General features: G+C 49.7%; 1 protein-coding gene across 15 annotated transcripts in view; it reads right to left on the bottom strand.

Annotated features, from left to right (window-relative positions):
• Positions 1 to 1,478: 1,478 nt before the first annotated feature.
• The window catches only part of MROH8 (maestro heat like repeat family member 8), a 57,289-nt gene continuing 40,080 nt past the window's right edge, over positions 1,479 to 18,687 (bottom strand). For 4 of the 15 annotated variants that reach the window (XM_070051860.1, XM_070051863.1, XM_070051868.1 and 1 more), the window contains 12 exons: positions 18,237 to 18,372; positions 17,113 to 17,303; positions 15,827 to 15,964; positions 15,441 to 15,555; positions 14,639 to 14,779; positions 13,409 to 13,573; positions 12,608 to 12,763; positions 10,384 to 10,506; positions 8,943 to 9,042; positions 8,577 to 8,642; positions 3,792 to 3,963; positions 1,479 to 2,394 (listed from right to left, as the gene is read on the bottom strand). In XM_070051860.1, coding sequence (XP_069907961.1) covers positions 3,815 to 3,963; positions 8,577 to 8,642; positions 8,943 to 9,042; positions 10,384 to 10,506; positions 12,608 to 12,763; positions 13,409 to 13,573; positions 14,639 to 14,779; positions 15,441 to 15,555; positions 15,827 to 15,964; positions 17,113 to 17,303; positions 18,237 to 18,372 — 1,480 coding nt within the window. In that variant the 3' untranslated portion in view covers positions 1,479 to 2,394; positions 3,792 to 3,814. Of the gene's footprint in view, positions 2,395 to 3,791; positions 3,964 to 8,576; positions 8,643 to 8,942; positions 9,043 to 10,379; positions 10,689 to 11,690; positions 11,798 to 12,607; positions 12,764 to 13,408; positions 13,574 to 14,638; positions 14,780 to 15,440; positions 15,556 to 15,826; positions 15,965 to 17,112; positions 17,304 to 18,236; positions 18,373 to 18,687 lie in introns of those variants that run through there. The other 11 variants (XR_011379921.1, XM_070051861.1, XR_011379917.1 and 8 more) reach the window with 11 other exon arrangements.

Genomic DNA, 18,687 nt, shown 5'->3' with positions numbered 1-18,687 from the left:
CCTAACCTGTGACACTATCTCCAACTACCTTTCTCCATTTTGCTCAGTAATGCTTCTCTAGTACAGAGGTGTGTCATTGTGGTGTAGTGGGTAAAGTTGATGCCTGCGACACTGGCATCCCATATGGGCACTGGTTGGTGTCCCAGCTGCTCCTCTTCTGATCCAGTTTCCTGTTAATGCTCCTGGGGAAGTAGTGGACGATGGCCCAAGTACTTGGGCTCCTGCACCCACATGGGAGATCCAGAAGAAGCTCCTGGCTCCTGGCTTCGGCCTGGCTCAGCCCAGGCCATTGCTGACATCTGGTGAATGAACCAGCAGGCCTCTCTGTCTCTCCCTCAACTTTCAAATAAATAAATCATAAAAAAAAAAAAAAAAAAGTTTCGGCTGGCGCCGCGGCTCACTAGGCTAATCCTCCGCCTACGTCGCCGGCACCTAGGGTTCTAGTCCCGATTGGGGTGCCGGATTCTGTCCTGGTTGCTCCTCTTCCAGTCCAGCTCTCTGCTGTGGCCTGGGAAGGCAGTGGAGGATGGCCCAGGTCCTTGGGCTCTGCACCTGCATGGGAGACTGGGAGGAAGCACCTGGGTCCTGGCTTCGGATCGGTGCAGCTCCGGCCATAGCGGCCATTTGGGGGGTGAACCAACAGAAGGAAGACCTTTCTCTCTGTCTCTCTCTCTCACTGTCTAACTCTGCCTGTCAAAACAAACAAACAAACAAAAAGCCTCTGAAAGGGTTAACTTTATTAAAGCTTGTATTATTAATCATTTCCACATGAGAGTGAGCTTCTCAGATCCTTTCCTGAGAGGAAGAGGCAGAAAAAGGAAGACAGAACCAAGAAGTTAAGAAAAGGAAGGAGGAGGGGCCGGCGCTGTGGCGTGGCGGGTAAAGCTGCCGCCTGCAATGCTGCCATCCCATATGGCCGCCAGTTCTAGTCCTGGCTGCTCCACTTCTGCTCCAGCTCTCTGCTCTGGCCTGGGAAAGCAGTACAAGATGGCCCAAGTCCTTGGGCCCTGCACCCGCGTGGCAAGACCTGGAGGAAGCTCCTGGCTCCTGGCTTCCGATCTGCAGCCAACTGGGGAGTGAACCAGAAGATGGAAGATTCTCTCGCTCACTCTCTCTCGCTCTCTTTCTCTGCCTCTCCTTCTCTCTGTGTAACTGACTTTCAAGTAAATAAATAAATCTTAAAAAAAAAGAAAAAAGAAAAGGAAGGAGGAGGAAGGCAGATAGGCAGAGAGATTTGACATTTTTTAGTTTTACCTAGTGTGGTCTTTCTTCCCAGGGCTGGAGCCTGACAGGGTCTTCCCCAATCCTCCTTACATGTTGATTTAATTTCCCAATAAAAGAACAAAGAATTCCCTATAAAATAGATATCTCATATATAAAATGAAAAGCAATACTTAAAAAGTTGAGACTCTGAAGTAAAGACAAAGGTGGGTCAGTAATAGGTAATGAACAATAAACACAAAATCAAAACTACAGTCTATTATATAGAACTTTTATTTCAACAGGACAAAATTGAATGTCCAGGAATTTAAAAATCTCAAGGAAATAAGCCTGTCTCTGAGGAGAGTCTTGTAGCTGTATAATGGAGCTGTTTCCTAAATAGATTTGTTAATTTAATTGCTGTGGAGCACTTCTTAGCCCGTCCCAACTACTGGGGCATTCAGTAAACAGCAGGCCTGGCTTCTTAACGGATGTATCTCTCTGTGAATTTTAACACAAGAAAGCATAAATAAAACAATAAATAAATAAGTAAAACTATGTGTGCACTATTCCCTGGTGGGAAAGGGGCTCATAAATGCAGGCAAACAGAAAGGAGTCATTCAGCTCTTAAGTGTCCCCGACTTCAACTGAACCCTAAACCAAGACTTTGAAAGCATAAACCCTTTATGTCTTTGGATTTGAAAAGTAAATTCACTTGTCTTTAAATAAAAATAAAAGAAAAATAAAAAAGTAAGTGTGTTCCAGTTCTTAGAGGTCTGTTTCTTGCAGTGGTATTCATGGAATCAAACAAAGAATTAAAAAAATATTCTTCAAGAATAACCACTACTCTTTGCTCTAACCCCACTCTCTGTATAGAACAGGATGTGCATTATCCTATTTACAAAATAAAGTACATCAACAACTTGTAGGTGGGAAGTGTTCAAGCTTCATATTTGGGAAGTGATTTGAGGTGTATTATCACTTTACAACACACGTCTGATGACGAGTTCAGCCATCATTGTAGAGATTTATTCACGCTACTGGGCACGAGCAGACCGGAGAAGAGCAGCACAGACAAGTCAAGGATGTGGGCTGTGGGGCCAGACTACTTGGCTTTCAACCCTACATTTGCCATTTTCTAGTTGTGTGACCTTGGGCAAGTCAATTTCATGTTCAATTCCACAGCTTCGCCATCTGCAAAATGGAGATAATAACACATGGAGTGGTTACAAACATTGGAAGAGTTAATTATATATTGTGCTTAGAGGTTGGCTTATTGCAGGAACTCAATAACATTATTCATTTTGCTGAATAATTCACAAAATGAAATAGTTCTGAAGTTGAGGGTAGAACTGGTTGCATGTAGTAAGATGAAGGAGAGTTTGGTGAGGTATACATGTAACTCGATGTGCTCTTTGTGTCGAAGGCTGGCATCTCAATGTCTTCTTGCTCTGTCTAGGGGTGAATATTTACTCCATCAGGCAACTCCTTATAGCCCAGATGTGAAGACCTCTCTTGGAAGGTGATCCCTTTTGAAGACACACTTGGCATAAGGTCAATCCCTCAAAATAAATCCAACGTACTATGAATTACAGAGAAATATGCTGTCATCTGTGTCTTGGAAGTGGGATGGGGGTGGAATGATGGGAAATGGAGTGAATAAGTGTTCATTTTGCTCATTTCATTGCTCAACAAAAACTGAATGCAGTTCACCATGGAATACTATCTGTTCTTCACCTGCCAGTTGTCCCATTTCCTATGCTACCTCCAAGGGGCTTCTCCTCACCCTAGGGAGTTGAGCTCTAGCTCTCTGCTTATGTTCCTTAACCAAACAGGAACCCAGGAATTAGAATGACAGTGAGCATTTCTCATCACTGCAGCGTGTCTCTTGGGGGTTTCCCCCTTCCACATGCAGCAATCAATGGCTGACACAGACGAATCTCTCTGAAAATGTCTTTGAAAATTTCTCTCTCCATCTAAGCTTAAAGCATACAATGGGAACACAACTAAGGACAGTTCCCATCTGAGAGCCATCAGCAAACCTGTCAGCAGTTGTGGGAGGGGGAATCAAAAAAATGGGGAAGGAGTGGAAACCTTGCAAACATTGGATTTAATGTGATACCTCTTGCCATGTGTTTTCTTGCTTGAAGATTGTTAAGGGAAGGAGAAAGGAAGGAGAAAGGCCAGCCAAAAAGGATTTTATAAAACATGTCATTAAACATGAAACTGGAAGAATGGATTTCATTTTCTTCTTAAGACTGACAGTTAGGTAGGCTGGGCCTTGACAAAACCGCCAACAATGCTGACACTGCAATATTAACATGTACTTGGAGCCTCTTCTAAAGCAATCCTAGACCTGTTTGTCAAGCTAGAACTTTATGGATGTTCTGCAGTGCTCAGAAGATTTTCACTGTTTCCGCAAATGCAAACCAAAAGCTGCTCTCCTTTGTATATCCAAACCCCTTAAGGGTTTTGACAGTTAGAAGGGATTGAATGGGTGTAGGTAGCTTCATGCTGGCATTGCTTAAGTCTGAAAAAAAAAGAGGGGGGCATTAGTTGCTTCCATGGTTTCTGAAAGGATCAGCTTTTACCTGATGTTGCCTGCCTTGCACTCTTAGGCAGGGTGACAGCCCATGCGCTTCCTCAACCAGCAAACTGTCTGCTCAGATTCTGGCTCAGTCCTCATCCTCTGCACTTGGAATAGAGCCTGGGAGGCGATCATGCGCAGAGAGGGCTCAGGGTCATGCAACAGAATTCTCAGATCTGATTGGCAAGAAAACCAAGGTTGGAGTTGAAGGCTCTGAGTTCTACAGAAATGAACACTGCTCTAGACACCAAACAGCCAGCATGCCTTCAACAGGCGAGGTCAAAGGCCAACTTTTTCTATATCTCTGTCTAAAAGTTTGTATATCATATTGGTAGATGAATTCCAATTTTCATCTAGAAAACCTACTAGTTTCTGAATTGCTAAATATTTCCCTCTTTTTTAATAATCATATAACAAATAATCTACCAAAATTGAATTATCTGAAGCTGCCAAGTCATATCTAATGTTAATCTCCAAGTTCCTGTGTCAATCCCATATGTAATTCTTTTTCCTTTTTTTAAAAATTCATTTACTTGAAAAGCAGAGTGAGATAGAGAGAGAGAGAGAAAGAGACAGACAGACAGACAGAGAGCTCCTTCAACCACTGGTTCACTCCCCCAAAAGCCCTAACAGTCAGGTCTGGGCCAGGCAGAAGTCAGAAGCCAAGATCTCCATTGGATCTCCCCCATGGGTGGCAGAGACCTAAGCACTTGGGCTATCATCCACTGTCTTCTCAGGTACATTAGCAGGAAGCTGCATCAGAAGCAGAGGACGTGGGTCTTGACCCAGAGCTCCAGTATGGGAAGCAAGCAACAGTTTGTTATAATTATTCTGACTTAAGTTATTATTTTGAGTGTATATCTTCTGGTCTTTTTCTATGAATTTATTACATATGCATGCTTTTATTTATTTAAGAGGTAGAGAGACACAGAGAAAGATAAGAGAGACTTTTCCTATCTGCTAGTTGACTAGGGCTGGGCTGGGCCAAAAATGGAATCCAGGAACCCACTCCAGGTCTCTCATGTGGGTGATAGGAATTCAATTACTTGAGCCACAACTGCTGCCTCCCAGGGTCTGCATTAGCGGGAAGCTGGGGTCAGGCATCCAACCTTAGCATCCTAACCAGCATTTTAATGCCTAGGCTAAACATCTGACCCCTATGCTTTTAGTTTTTGTCCAGATGGAACCAGGTAACTTAATAATTGCTTGTCTTATTTAGTAATATCATTTATCTGAGTCATTTAAAAATTCTATAATATTTTTCATGGCTATATCTGACTCTACAATACAGATATTATATAATTTAATTCCTATCTTTTCCAATCTAGAATACTTCTCATTTTCACTATTCTAAATAACACTGAAATGAACATTCTTGTAGCTATTTCTATTTATTCTTTTTTTTTTTCCCCACAGGCAGAGTGGACAGTGAGAGAGAGAGACAGAGAGAAAGGTCTTCCTTTTTGCCGTTGGTTCACCCTCCAATGGCCACCGCAGCCGGCACATCGTGGTGATCTGAAGCCAGGAGCCAGGTGCTTCTCCTGGTCTCCCATGGGGTGCAGGGCCCAAGCACTTGGGCCATCCTCCACTGCACTCCCAGGCCACAGCAGAGAGCTGGCCTGGAAGAGGGGCAACCGGGACAGAATCCAGTATCCCGACCGGGACTAGAACCCGGTATGCTAACACCACAGGCGGAGGATTAGCCTATTGAGCTGCGGCGTCAGCCTATTTATTCTTACAAGTTAAATTCTCTAGAAGTAGGATTGATAAGCCAAAGTATACATTTATCTTAAGAAGTTTGAGGGACCAGCACTGTAGTGTAGTGGTAAAACCACTGCCTGCACTGCTGGTATCCCATATCGATGCTGGTTTGAAACCCAGCTGTTCCACATCCCATCCAGCTCTCTGCTATGGCCTGGGAAAGCAGCAGAAGACGGCCCAGGTGCTTGGGCCCTTGCATCCGTGTGGGAGACCTAGAAGAAGCTCCTGGCTCCTGGCTTCAAATCGACCCAGCCCTAGCCATTATGGCCATTTGGAGAGTGAACCAGCTGATGGAAGACTTCTCTCTCTTCTTGCCTCTGCCTCTCTGTAACTCTGCCTTTCAAATAAATAAATAAATCTTTTTTAAAAAAGTTAAAAAAATAGAATCATACTATGCTAATATTTAAACTATATAAATTAGAGTAAAGAGTTATTTGGGATTTTAATGTGACTTAGCATTTCATGGCATTTTCTAACTGAAAGAACACATCTTTTTTTTTTTTCTTTAAGGGTTTATTTATTTATTTGAAAGAGTTAAAGAGAGGAAGAAACAGAGAGAGAGAGAGGTCTTCTATTTGCTGGTTTACTCTTCAAGTGGCTGCAAAGGCCAAAGCTGAGCCAGGCTGGGGCCAGGAAACAGAAGTTTCATCCGAGTCTCCCACGTGGTGCAGGAGACCAAGAACTTGAGCTACCTTCTGCTGCTGTTCTCAGGAACATTAGCAAAGAGCCGGATCAGAAGTGGAGCAACTGGGATTCAAACCAACACTCATATGAGATGCTAATGTCACAGGTGGTGGCTTTATCCACTACTACAACCCTGGTCCCTAGAATACTTAAGTGAAAGTAAATAATTGAGCACTACATCTGCAGAGTTGTAAAATTATAGAAAATTTTCACTTGTTAACAATTCAGGAAGTCATTTATATGACTATAAAACATCTCTAGTGCCACGCCCTACCTACCACCCTATAGGACCGTGGCTTCTGGAAAAGTGCTACAGAGGCGGCTGTTGTGGCACAGCAGATTAAGTCACCACTTGGGATGCTCACATCCCACATCAGAGAGCTGATTCAAATCCTGGCTCCTCTGCTTCTGATCCAACTTCCTGCTAATCAGCCGGGGAGGCAGCAGATGACGGCTCAAGTGCTTGGGTCCCTGCCGCCCACACAGAAGACCCAGATGGAGGTCTGGGCTCAGCCTGGCCCAGCCCTGACTGTTTTGGGCATTGGGGAGTAAAAAGAAGATGGAAGGCCTGCGCCGTGGCTCAATAGGCTAATCCTCTGCCTTGCGGCGCCAGCATACCCGGTTCTAGTCTCGGTTGAGGCGCCGGATTCTGTCCAGGTTGCCCCTCTTCCAGGCCAGCTCTCTGCTGTGGCCAGGGAAGTGTAGTGGAGGATGGCCCAAGTGCTTGGGCCCTGCAGTCACATGGGAGACCAGGATAAGCACCTGGCTCTTGCCTTCAGATCAGTGCGGTGCACCGGCCATTGGAGGGTGAACCAATGGCAAAAGGAAGACCTTTCTCTCTGTCTCTCTCTCTCACTGTCCACTCTGCCTGTCAAAAAAAAAAAAAAAAAAAAAAAAAAAAAAAAAAAAAAGATGGAAGTTCTTGTTCTCTGTCTCTCTCTGTTACTCTGATTTTCAACAGATGAAAATAAACATTAAAAAAAAAATACTGCTGTAGTCCTCTCTGTTATACTTGTAGGATGTCATCATAACCAACTAGCAGTACTTCTTTCTTTCTCTTAAGATTTATGGCCGGCGCCGTGGCTCAATAGGCTAATCCTCCGCCTGCAGCGCCGGCACACCGGGTTCTAGTCCTGGTTGGGGCGCCGGATTCTGTCCCAGTTGCCCTTCTTCCAGGCTAGCTCTCTGCTGTGGCCAGGGAGTGCAGTGGAGGATGGCCCAACTACTTGGGCCCTGCACGCGCATGGGAGACCAGGAGGAGCACTTGGCTCCTGCCTTCGGATCAGCACTGTGCACCGGCTGCGGCAGCCATTGGAGGGTGAACCAACAGCAAAAAGGAAGACCTTCCTCTCTGTCTCTCTCTCTCACTGTCTACTCTGCCTGTCAAAAAAAAAAAAAATATTTTACTTATTTGAGAGGCAGAGTCAGAGATGGAGAAAGAGGTGTTCTGTCCACTGGTTCACTCCCTAGGTGGCCACAAAGGCCTGAGCTGGGCTGATCCAAAGCCAGGAGCCAGGAGCTTCCTCTGGGTCTCTCACATGGGTGCAGGGGCCCAAGCACTTGGGACATCTTCCACTGCTCTCCCAGGCCACAAGCAGAGAAGGGAAGAGGAACAGCCAGGACATGAACCAGAGCCCATATGGTACACCAGCACCACAGGTGTAGGCTCAGTCTACTATGCCACAGCAGTGGCCCCTATTTCTTTCTTTTTAAAAAAGATTTATTTATTTGAAAGTCAGCATTACAGAGAGAGAGGGACAGAGACAGACTGATAGAGAAAGAGAGAGAGAGAGAAAAAAAAATCTTCCATTTGCTGATTCACTCCCCATTTGGCTACATGGGACTGGGACTGGGCCAGACAGAAGCCAGGAATAAGGACCTTCTTCCAGGTCTTCCATGTGGGTGCAGGGGCCCAAACACTTGGGCCACCCCCCACTGCTTTTCTCAGGCCATTAGCAAGGAGCTGGATCGCAAATGGAGTAGCTGGGACTTGAACAGGCACCCATATGGGATGCCAGCTTCGGAGGCAGTGGCTTTACCCGCTACACCACAGCTCTGGCTAAGATAGTATTTCTAAGTAATGTCGTATTTCCTGACAGATAAAGTTTAAGAACTGTTCCTTGAGACAGTCATCAAAGCTGGCTTCCTGAAATACAGGGTCATATCCTTTCCTCACACTGGGTGAGACTGTCCTTTGGCTGGAGTCCGCAGGGGCTGCCCTGCTGCATGGTATCAGCCTTTCTGGCTGCCAGGGTCTCAGCCGGACAGTACAACTGCCCACAGGCACACATCAGATGCCTTCCAATCCAAGGGGCGCCCCCTAGGCAAGGGCTTCAGCACTCACCATCCTCTATCCAGCCAGTGCCCTGCAACTGGAGCTCACTGCGATCCATGTACTTTGCAAAGAGCCCTAAATGCAAGATAAAGTCAGTGAGTCTGTGAGCTTCCTTTCACTTTTGGAAGTTGATACCTATGTGTTTCTATCACTGAGCAGTCTAAGCAGCCAACAGCACCGGCCTTTAACAATGAGGCAGAGTCGGAAAACTGGACTTCTCAGTGCCTGGTGGTTACCCCCAGGCGACACAGCCTCTTTCTCCTAGGAGTATTTTCCAGGTCATCTTCATAAGCATGGGAACACCCAACCCAACAACACAGCTTGGGAAAGTACGCAATACGAGTGACTGTAGCAACGAAAGGGTTTTCTCTGTACCTACAAACAAGACCGCAGTTCTTCTGATGGGAAGTTTGGCATCCTTGGAGTACATCAATGTTTGGGCAAGGATGTTAATTTTCCCCTTGCATTTTTTTCCCTAAGTGGGGAAAAAAGTAAGAGTATAAAGCAGTGAAGTAGCAGCACTACTTTGATCAGCTGCAGAGTAGTCTCCAGGGCCAGGGACTCCACCAGTGCGTGAACAACTGCAGTGGAGTTGACTAATGAATATGAGGCTTAACACACCTCACAGCACAAGGGTGGGGAACGTCTGGCCCTGCCCTTGTTACCACAGGCTGGACTGGACTTGAAATTCAACAAATCTACAGCAGGCTCATTTTTTAAGCTGATAATTTTGTACAGCCTGCCAATGATGTTATAGATGCAAATGGCCATTGGGAGAAAAAAGTTTCCCCACCCCCGCGACAAAGTCACATCCACTGAATACCGCTGGCTTGCAGCCACAGGTTGTGCCTGGGATACTTTCCAAGTCATTTCAGCTTCTCTGTGTCACAGTCAGTCTGTTCCCCGTTCTGTGAGCTCTGCAGCCAGGAGCTCATTCCTGACCGTTTGCTGGCCTGACCTCACCCGGCTCCCAGCACTCTGCAGGTATGCCGCGCCTGGCACGTATTGTTTCTTTCTTTCTTTCTTTCTTTTTTTTTTTTTTTTTTTTTGGACAGGCAGAGTTAGACAGTGACAGAGAGAGAGACAGAGAGAAAGTCTCCCTTCCTTGGTTCACCCCACAAGTGGCCACTATGGCCAGCGCGTTGTGCGCCGATCCGAAGCCCGGAGCCAGGTGCTTCCTCCTGGTCTCCCATGCGGGTGCAGAGCCCAAGGACCTGGGCCATCCTCCACTGCCTTCCCAGGCCACAGAAGAGAGCTGGACTGGAAGAGGAGCAATCGGGACAGAATCTAGTGCCCCAATCGGGACTAGAACCCAGTGTGCTGGCGCCGCAGGCGGAGGATTAGCCTTGTGAGCTGCGGCGCTGGCCCGCATCATTTCCTAACCTGAGTTGCTACTTAGTTTTCCACAGAGGTTTTAGCTGGCAAGTTCCTCGCAGGAAGTTTGCGTCCTGGAGTCCTCCATGGCCTGTTGTGCACTGGATGTGTCACACTTCCTGGGTGAATGAGTGCAGCTCTCACTGGAGCTCTTGCAAGATCAGGCAAGATCACGTCCTAGCAGGCTGACGTGGGATGCTGGGGCTCTATGAGCTCACCAGTCTGTTTTGTGAACAGAATGTTTTGGTGGCAAAAGAAAGTGAATGTGTGACTTTAGCAGGAGAAACTGTAGGGAAACAGATCCACAGTGCAAAAAACAGTTCACAGGTATCCAGTGCTGGTGTGAAAGGGATGGGAAATGTGTCCCACACGCCGCATTCTCTCATTAAAGACAGCGTCAGAAGGAACTCGGCATGTCATCTCACGGAAGCGGCTCACTTACGAAGAATCTGCAGATCGTCCCGACCTCCGTGGGTCTGATGCACCAGGGATTTTTGCAGTACACTTCTGGGGGCAGCTTCCACTTCAGGAACGTGGCGCAGATGCCGAGGACTCGCCTGCTCTCCTGTGAGAAAGAGGACTCTGGGTCAGCGTCTGCAAACGTGTTTTGGCTGAGGGAGCCTTTCTTCAACAAAGCAGACGCTGAGGGCTGCTGTGAGAAGCTGAGATGCAGAGAGAGCCCAGGGGAAGCGCAGGGTCGGATGAAAAGGAACCAGAATCCTGTCCTCCTCCTGCTCCCACACAGTCCTGAAAGGGAAAGGGAATCCATAGCATGTCCCAGGCTCTGGTGTCAGGCCCAAGTGATGGCCAACAGATGTGACACCTGCTCTGGCGACTGGGGCAGGGATCCCCACCCCCCTACCCCCAGACGCGGGCTCCAGCCACACTTCCTGCTCCTCTGATGGTTTTCTGCACAGGAAGTGCAGCTCCTGACTTCTGACTGTGCTGTCTCTGGGTTGGAAGCAACTTGAGAAGGAAGTATGTGCCATGCCGCAGCACTGTCATACTGGGAACTTGAAAACATGGATCTGTCCAGGAATAGGAGAACGGGCTAAGCTGTGGGCTAGTCCCATGCCAGAATTCTAGACAGCAGTGAGAATAAGTGGATGACCTCCTAAATACGATGTTAAAACATATCAAGATATTGAAGGATTTATAGAATGATACCATATACAAAGTTTTAAAACAGGAAAAATAAGACCATGGCAATGATAAGAAAAAAATTCAGGAAAGTATTTCGTTCTAAGAGGAATTCAGCTGGAAACAGGAGGGCGATTTAGTCCTGCGTCATTCTGAGAGTGGCTCGCAGCTACATGGGTGTTTATTATGTTCTCTCTGCCAGTTGTCCTCAAACCCATTTTATCCTGGAGCCTCTCCTCTCTGCTTAGATACCCTCAGGATAGCCTGGAAGACATGGCTAGCGGTTGTTTGAGGTTTGAAGGAAAGTAAACCCCAGGCCTTGGCTGCTCTAGACCTTGCCTGACTGCCAAGGACCGATGGGGCAGGAGCGGGCCATCAGCACTGCCATGCATTGTGACCCCTACCAGGGTGCTTGGAAACTCTGCTCTCTGTTTCCTGGGGTATGAAATAGTTCATATTTATGGTGCTAGGGCCATACATTTCCCCCTTTAAAGGTGGCTTCTAATGTGTGGGACAATACTAAGAGGGTGACATTCCCAGCTGTCCACCCCCTACCAACTTCAGACGAGGATGGAGTAAATGGAAAGTCATAACTCTTACGGCACAAACCTTGGAAAACTAAGGCGTAGCAAAGGCTTCCCCAGATTGTCAGAGAAGCCACTGTCTTTGACTTGGCCCCAACATAGTCTATTTATCTCAAGGCCGAAAGGTAGTTTCTTAAAGGGAAAGAAGAAAAGTAACAGAACGTTATCATTGTTGTGGCTGGCACTGGGGCGTAGTAGGCTAAGCCTCCGTCTGCAGTGCCCGCATCCCATATGGGTGCCGATTCATCTCCCGGCTGCTCCTCTTCCAACCCAATTCTTTGTTTATGGCTGGGAAAGCCCAGCTTGCTGAGTTGAGCATTATGTTTAGGGTCCTGTGCTAGGCTGAATATCAGAGTAAAGCTACAGAGAGGATAATGCATTGTTCTTACCCACAAAGGGTCATGTCGGTTTGCTTTTATCCATCTGAGAGGCAAAGAGAGGCGAAAAGGTGTGTGTGTGTGTGTGTGTGTGTGTGTGTGTGTGTGTTGGGGGGGGGGGTTCTCCCATCTGCTGGTTTACTCCCCAAATGCCCAGAACAGCTGGGCTGAGCCAGAGCAGAGGCTGGTATCTGGGGACTCAATCAGGTCTTTCCCATGGTGGCAGGGATCCAATCACTTGACCTATCACTGCTGCCTTCCAGGGTCTGAATTCTCAATAAACAGGAATCAGGAATCAGGTACTCCCATATGGGACATGGGTATTTTAATTTCTAGGCTAAATGCTCACCCTGGAAAAGGGCAATGCTTTGCTATATAGAAATAAAGAGTAAGATTTTTCCCACTATTCACTTGGGCAAGAGTAACTGCCAAATGGCTTAGAGAAAACAGGGAGCAGAGAGGGCACCACGACGTCCTGCCCTTCCAGGACGTGCGTGCTTATCTGCAGCGCTGGCCCTGGTTCTGCAGTCATTCTGGGCTGGAGGAAGGTGACAGCAGACACTACCTCAGCGACTGTGTCAGTGTCGTCCTGAGTATACAGCAGCAGCGGCACCAGGCTGCCCAGGACTTGGCTTTCCACGCCCTTCTTATCTGTGCACTTCACGGACTTTACGGCAGCTCCAAAGAGGGTCATGGAGAAGTGGTGCACGTCAGGTCTCGCCTAGGAAGGGAGCATCCGAAGGGAAGCCACTCACCACGTGTGCTCACGCTCAGCTCTCACAAGCTCTGGCCGGGCTCAAGTGTCAGTCTCAACCCAAGCCTATGAAGCCGCCTGCACTTGAGGCCAAGGAATCAAACACACGCAGCCAAAGCCAGACCTGCTCTGTGGCACTGCCTGTTCTCTCTATAGATGAGAAGGAGGCACAGGCCCACCAAAGCTTGTGCCCAGTACTGGTGTGGACTGTTCACAGAAATCCTAGCCTCAGCACCCCCTTCCATGGGTGCTGGCCAAGGTGTTCCACGTATTCTTTTGGAAAAACTTGGGATTTGAGACAAGGAAATAAGTATAATCTACCACCATGATTCGGATTGTTCCTTGTAGGGAAAGAGAATGCTACTATGCAAACTCCTTCTCCACCCCACAAAGCAGGGGATTAACGTGCTACCAAGCTTCTGTCTTAGGCTTTTTTTTTGACCAGAAACCCAATAAGCCTTATCAATATCATAGGATTTGTGGAAGGAGATCTGAATGTGCCCTGAAAGCAGGAAGTATTGTATAAAATATGGGGTGCTTATTACCGCTTCTTCTACTCACTGCTGGGCCAAGGGCCCTCCCCCAGGAGCGTCTCTCCTCCCACTGTCGTACGTCACCAAACAAGGAGAACACAGTCCGCATCAGGGATGCCAAGGTGGTGGGATCCATTGTCCTGACAACGTGCAGCAGGATCTGGATGGCCAGCAAGACGATCCTCTTGTCGGCCTCGCACAAGCAGTCCACAACGTACGGCAGCAGGCGGCTGAGGTCTTCCTGCTATGTGGCCACAGAGAGCGCGTCTGCACCTCTCCCCCTGCTTCCTCAGTCCCCAGTGCGGGCTGGAGCTTTCCCAGCACTGCTGGTCTCTCAGGATCAGCAGGCCTGACACGCACAGGCGGCGGCAGGGCAGATGTGAGCGATCGCCCAGGGCCTAAGGGGGACTCCGTGAGGGAGGTCCAGGGAGATGGACTTAGCCTTCCTGTAAGGAAGGGCTCCTCGGACACAGAAAATGGCTCAGGTCATGGGAGGAGTCCCCAACATGGAAGGGATCCAAATAGAGGCTCAAAGACCCCTTGGCAAGCATCTGAGCCGAATATGACTAGGGACCCCAGCGGGCCCTTCCCATTCTGAACTGGAATCAGCTCTGTTGAACATCCTAAAAGGAAGCAGTCTCAGGTCTTTCAAGTTTAAAACAGACAGGTGAAAAAGTAACTGGAATAAAACAACGAAACAAATGTATCCGCTCAACCAGAGTTGACCTATGCTAACCTTGGTCATTTTGACTTCAGGAATATATGTGTATTTTTAAATGAAAGCTCTAGAACTCCAGTGACAAATCTGAAGTCTCAAGAGTTAATCGTCTCTTCTGAGTATGGCCTATTTTCTAGCCGCAGTCTAGACCTGTGGAAAGTGAGCCCTGTCCAGGGATCTCACTCGTGGGCGATGAGGTCTTCAGGGCTGCCCAGTGGCCCAGGTCTACATGGTGTGAGCCTGGCCCCACCGAGGCCCTGTGAGGGAGCTCACAATAAAAAAGGACCCCGGACCGCTGCCCAGGTTGTGATAATGAGTCACCTCCCACACAAACTGCGGGTTCAAATCTCACACACGTATGTGACTCGGACTTGGTTATTTCTGCTTATTTTGCTGATTTTTTAATAGCACTTCTACAATGCTTAGGTACAAAATAAAAAACGGCACGGAAGGACAGGCAGGGAAGGAGCCCTTCCCCCGTCTCCTGCCCCATGCCACCCACTCCCGCTCCTCAGCCGCCCCCTCTCTTGTGGTGACCTTTGTGGGACGCCTCATTGTGACATAGGAAAAGCAGGGTCTGGGGCCCCCTACCATCTCCTGGTGTCTGACGAGGTTGTGCAGCCCTCTCAGGGCAAGGATTCTGAAGAGATCATTGCCACAGTGCAGCCATTCTCTCAGGCGGGCCATGGAGTAGACGCCAGGCAGGCGCTTAGCCACTGGACTCTGGAGCAGCTGAAAGAACCCGGAGATCAGCCACAGAAATGACCGCTGATCCCCTTCTCATGCGGGGAGCTACCCTGCCCCCGACTCCCTAACACCTATTCTCTACAGGGGCCGGTGCTATGGTGTAGCGGGTAAGGCTGCCGCCTGTAGTGCCGGCATTCCATATGGGCACCAGTTCGAGTCCTGGCTGCTCCACTTCTGATCCAGCTCTCTGCTATGGCCTGGGAAAGCAGTAGAAGACGGCCCAAGTCCTTGGAGCCCTGCACCCTTGTAGGAAATCCAGGAGAAGCTCCTGGCTTCGGATCAGCACAGCTCCAGTCATTGTGGCCAATTGGAGAGTGAACCAGAGGATGGAAGACCTCTCTCTCCCTGCCTCTCTTTTCTCTCTGTGTGTAACTTTGACCTTTAAATAAATAAATAAACGGGAAGGGAAGGGAAGGGGAGGGGAGGGGAGGGAAGGGGAGGGGAGGGGAGGGGAGGGGAGGGAAGGGACCTCTATAGAGCAGCACACACACGACAGGGCAGGGGGCGGCCGAAGAACGTGTGCAAAGGCTTCCAGCCGGAACCTGAGCAGAGCCTGTCCTGCGCACCTGCTGTGGCTCGGCCTGTCCTGAGGCAGGCCGTCGGCGCGGCTTTCCAGGCTTCCTGGATCCCACGGCGCCAGCCTTACCTCCACAAAAAAGCCTGCAGCGGTGAGCTGATGCTTGTCGTTCCCTCGGTGGAGCAGAGGGACCAGCAAGTACATGACCTTATGCGCGAGCAGGTGATTTCTTTCCAGCAGTGTACTGCGAAACAGAAAGCAACAGAGGGCACAGGGACTCTCCGAGATGCTGTCTCCCGGGGGAGAGGGGAGCAGGAGGACATGGTCTCAGGGCTGGGGCCCCGGATGTTTTGGGCCAGCTTCAGGGACACGGGCAGGGAGGGCAGGGCATTTGGGAAACGTGCCCCTCCTTTGATGAGAAGGTTGTGGATTCTTACATGCTGTGACGACCGACAAGGGAAACCAGACCCAAACCAACCCTGACTTAGAGCTGGTGGTTCATGCACGAGCCTTACTTGGCAAGGAGAAACACTCCCTGAAGATGGCAGTCACTTCCACCCAGAAGACTCCATCCCCTGTTCCTTTCAATGGTGTAGAACTCCTGCCAGCACAGCGTTCTGAGGAGAAGCGTCTTTGTGGCCTGCAGGGCGAGGCTAAATCAAAGGAAACCAGAAGGGGTGGATACAGGAGGTGCCTCCAGCCCCCAGCACCTGATGGCCCCGCAACACCCACGGACAGCCGCTTGGCTCTAGCTCTCTCCCTCCAAGATTCCCAAGACTCCTAACACCCTAAGAGCTGCAAAGACCCTTCACTGTACATGTTCTCGGCATAAAGAAATGTAGATTTTGCTTCCCCAGGAATTTGGGAGGAAATCTAAAAAGAAGGATCTGGGGTGCCAACCAGATACCTACTGTTTTTTTTTTCCTTCAGCTTTATTGAGATAAAATTTACACCCGGTAACACTGATTGCTGGGGCCAGCACTGTGGCGCGACAGGTGAGGCCGCAGCTTGTGATGCCGGCATTCCATATCAGAGGGCTGGTTCTGAGTCCTGGCTACTCTGCTTCTGATCCCGCTTCCTGCGAATGTGGCTGGGACGGCAGTGGAAAATGGCCCAAGTACCTGGGCCCCTGCCACCCATGTGGGAGACCCAGATGGGAGTTCCTGGCTCCTGGCTTCAGCCTGGTCCAGCCCTACTGTTGCTGTCATTTGGGGAATGAACCAGCAGAAGTTCTCTTTCTTTGTTTCTCCCTCTCCCTGACACTCAGCCTTTAAGTAAATAAATAAATCTTTAAAACAAACACCAGATTCCTCATTGCCCAACACTGTGGACACAGCATCAAAGGATCATGAAGCTGGGCAGGTCCTCGGGGGGCAACCTGCTTGACCTTCTCATTTACAGATAAGGAACAGCTCATCAAGGGGACAAATGTGAACGAGAAGTCAGGCTCCCTCGGTTCCCCGAGTCTCTTGTTCTTGAGAAGCTGCAGTATAGCACTTCCTCTGAGACAACCCAGGCAGCACAGCAACACTGAGAGGGTTCTTCTGAGACCTAATGGGGAGCGAGAAGTCTCCCTGCACACAACGAAGCAGAAATGGAAGCTCTGCTTGCCTCGGCCTCTCCTGGGTCTGCGAGGAGGGGCTGGCGGGCCCTCGCCTGTCACGGTGCAGGGCATCTAGCTCCAGACAGCTAAATCACTGCTTAGGGACAATGGTACCCAGGACCCCCAGGGAGAGCCAGCCAGATCCCCAGGCAACAGCAGGTCCCCCCCCCCCCCACGGTGAAATCCCAAAGCCAGTACCACAAAGGGGTGACCTCAGACGACATTTCCCGCCCTGTGTAGAGGCCACTGGGGATGGCGACGTCGGACATGCGGAGGCCAATGCTGTGGTGAACCTGGACGAGCAGGGTCATGAGGAGCTGCGGGAGGAGTCGGAACGTCGCTGCCCGGAGCCTGTTGCCCACGAACACCTCATAGAGGGCGTTTGTCGCCTGTGGAGAAAGGCACAGAGCAGAACTGAGCGCCTGCCAGCCCTCAGCCTCACTTTGGCTCTGCTTCGCCGGAACACGCTTTCTGGTTCTAGGATCCCAGAGCACAACAGCAGGGCCATCAGTCTAGGGACACAAAAGTGAGGGGGGAAGGGAGGAGGAGTGAAGCAGGCACTGAGAGCTGTCAAGTGGGGGCTGGCCCTGCGGCACAGGAGGGTAAGTCACTGTCTGCGATGCTGGCACCCACATGAGCGCTGGTTCGAGTCCCAGCTGCTCCACTTCCAATCCAGCTCTCTGCTGATACACCTGGGAAAGCAGTGGAGGATGGTACAAGGGCTTGCGCCCCTACACCCTCGTAGGAGACCTGGAAGAAGCTCTTGGCTCCTGATTGGCTCAGCTCCGGCCATTGCGACCATTTGAGGAACGAACCGGCTGAAGGAAGACCCCTCTCCCTGTCTCTCCCTCTCTCAGTCTGAAACTATGCCTCTCAAGTAAATAAATAAATCTTTAAAAAGATAATCCAAAGACTATGTGACAGGGACTGCATAGCCTGCAAAGTCTAAAACATTCACCACCAGTCCTTTACAGAATCAGGTTGTCGCCCCTGCTCACGGCTGCCTCGGCTTTCTGTTTTGTACATTCTGCGTGATTTCACACGTGCTTCATGAATGTGTATTATCTGTTACCTGTGATGTCAAGCACGTTTTGAAAGGGCGGGGGGGAGGAATGTTCACAACATGTTCAGGCATCCTGCTTCCCTCACCGTCCCCAGCTCGATCCGGGCCGCTCCTCGGTCGACATGATGGCTTCAAGACCAACCACAGAGGCACACTCGGAGGAACACCACCAGCTGCGCTCTCCAGAGGGGGCATCGGCTGCAGCACCTGGCGCAGGAGCTTGCAGGCTGCAGGGGGCGGGCAGCGCGCCGCGACTTACCGCCACAGCCATGTAGGCCATCTTCTCCTGGGCAGGCAGGTTGTGGTATTTCTGCAGCTTCCTCAGAAGCCGCCACAGAATCCAGGTCGTGCTGGGCAGCTCCACCTCCAGGTTCCTCCACAGCTCGGCCAGGTGCCTAGAGACCCCAACGGGCACGAGAGTGCAGGAGAGTGGCTTAACCCAGGCCTGTCACGCCCCCAACCTCCCCAGAGACTTCCTGCAATCCTCTCTGCTTAGTTCTTCAGGTTACCCGATGACTCACTCTCTGACTTCCTAACAGTCACTCCCAAGGTTTTATTGAATTAAGACACCACTTCAGCACAGCCATCAAGGCCGTGCCTCAGCCACGCAGTCCCGACATTCCCCATCACACGCTCCCTGCCACAGCTACCCCAGACCGCTCACCTTCACCAAACCAAACCAACCACGGGCTCCAGCTCCCTGCTCATGC

Source organism: Oryctolagus cuniculus, chromosome 11 (genome assembly GCF_964237555.1).
Source record: "Oryctolagus cuniculus chromosome 11, mOryCun1.1, whole genome shotgun sequence".
NCBI classification, from domain to species: domain Eukaryota; kingdom Metazoa; phylum Chordata; class Mammalia; order Lagomorpha; family Leporidae; genus Oryctolagus; species Oryctolagus cuniculus.
Note: the sequence above shows the minus strand (reverse complement) of the source record. Positions and strands in the feature narration are given on the sequence as shown.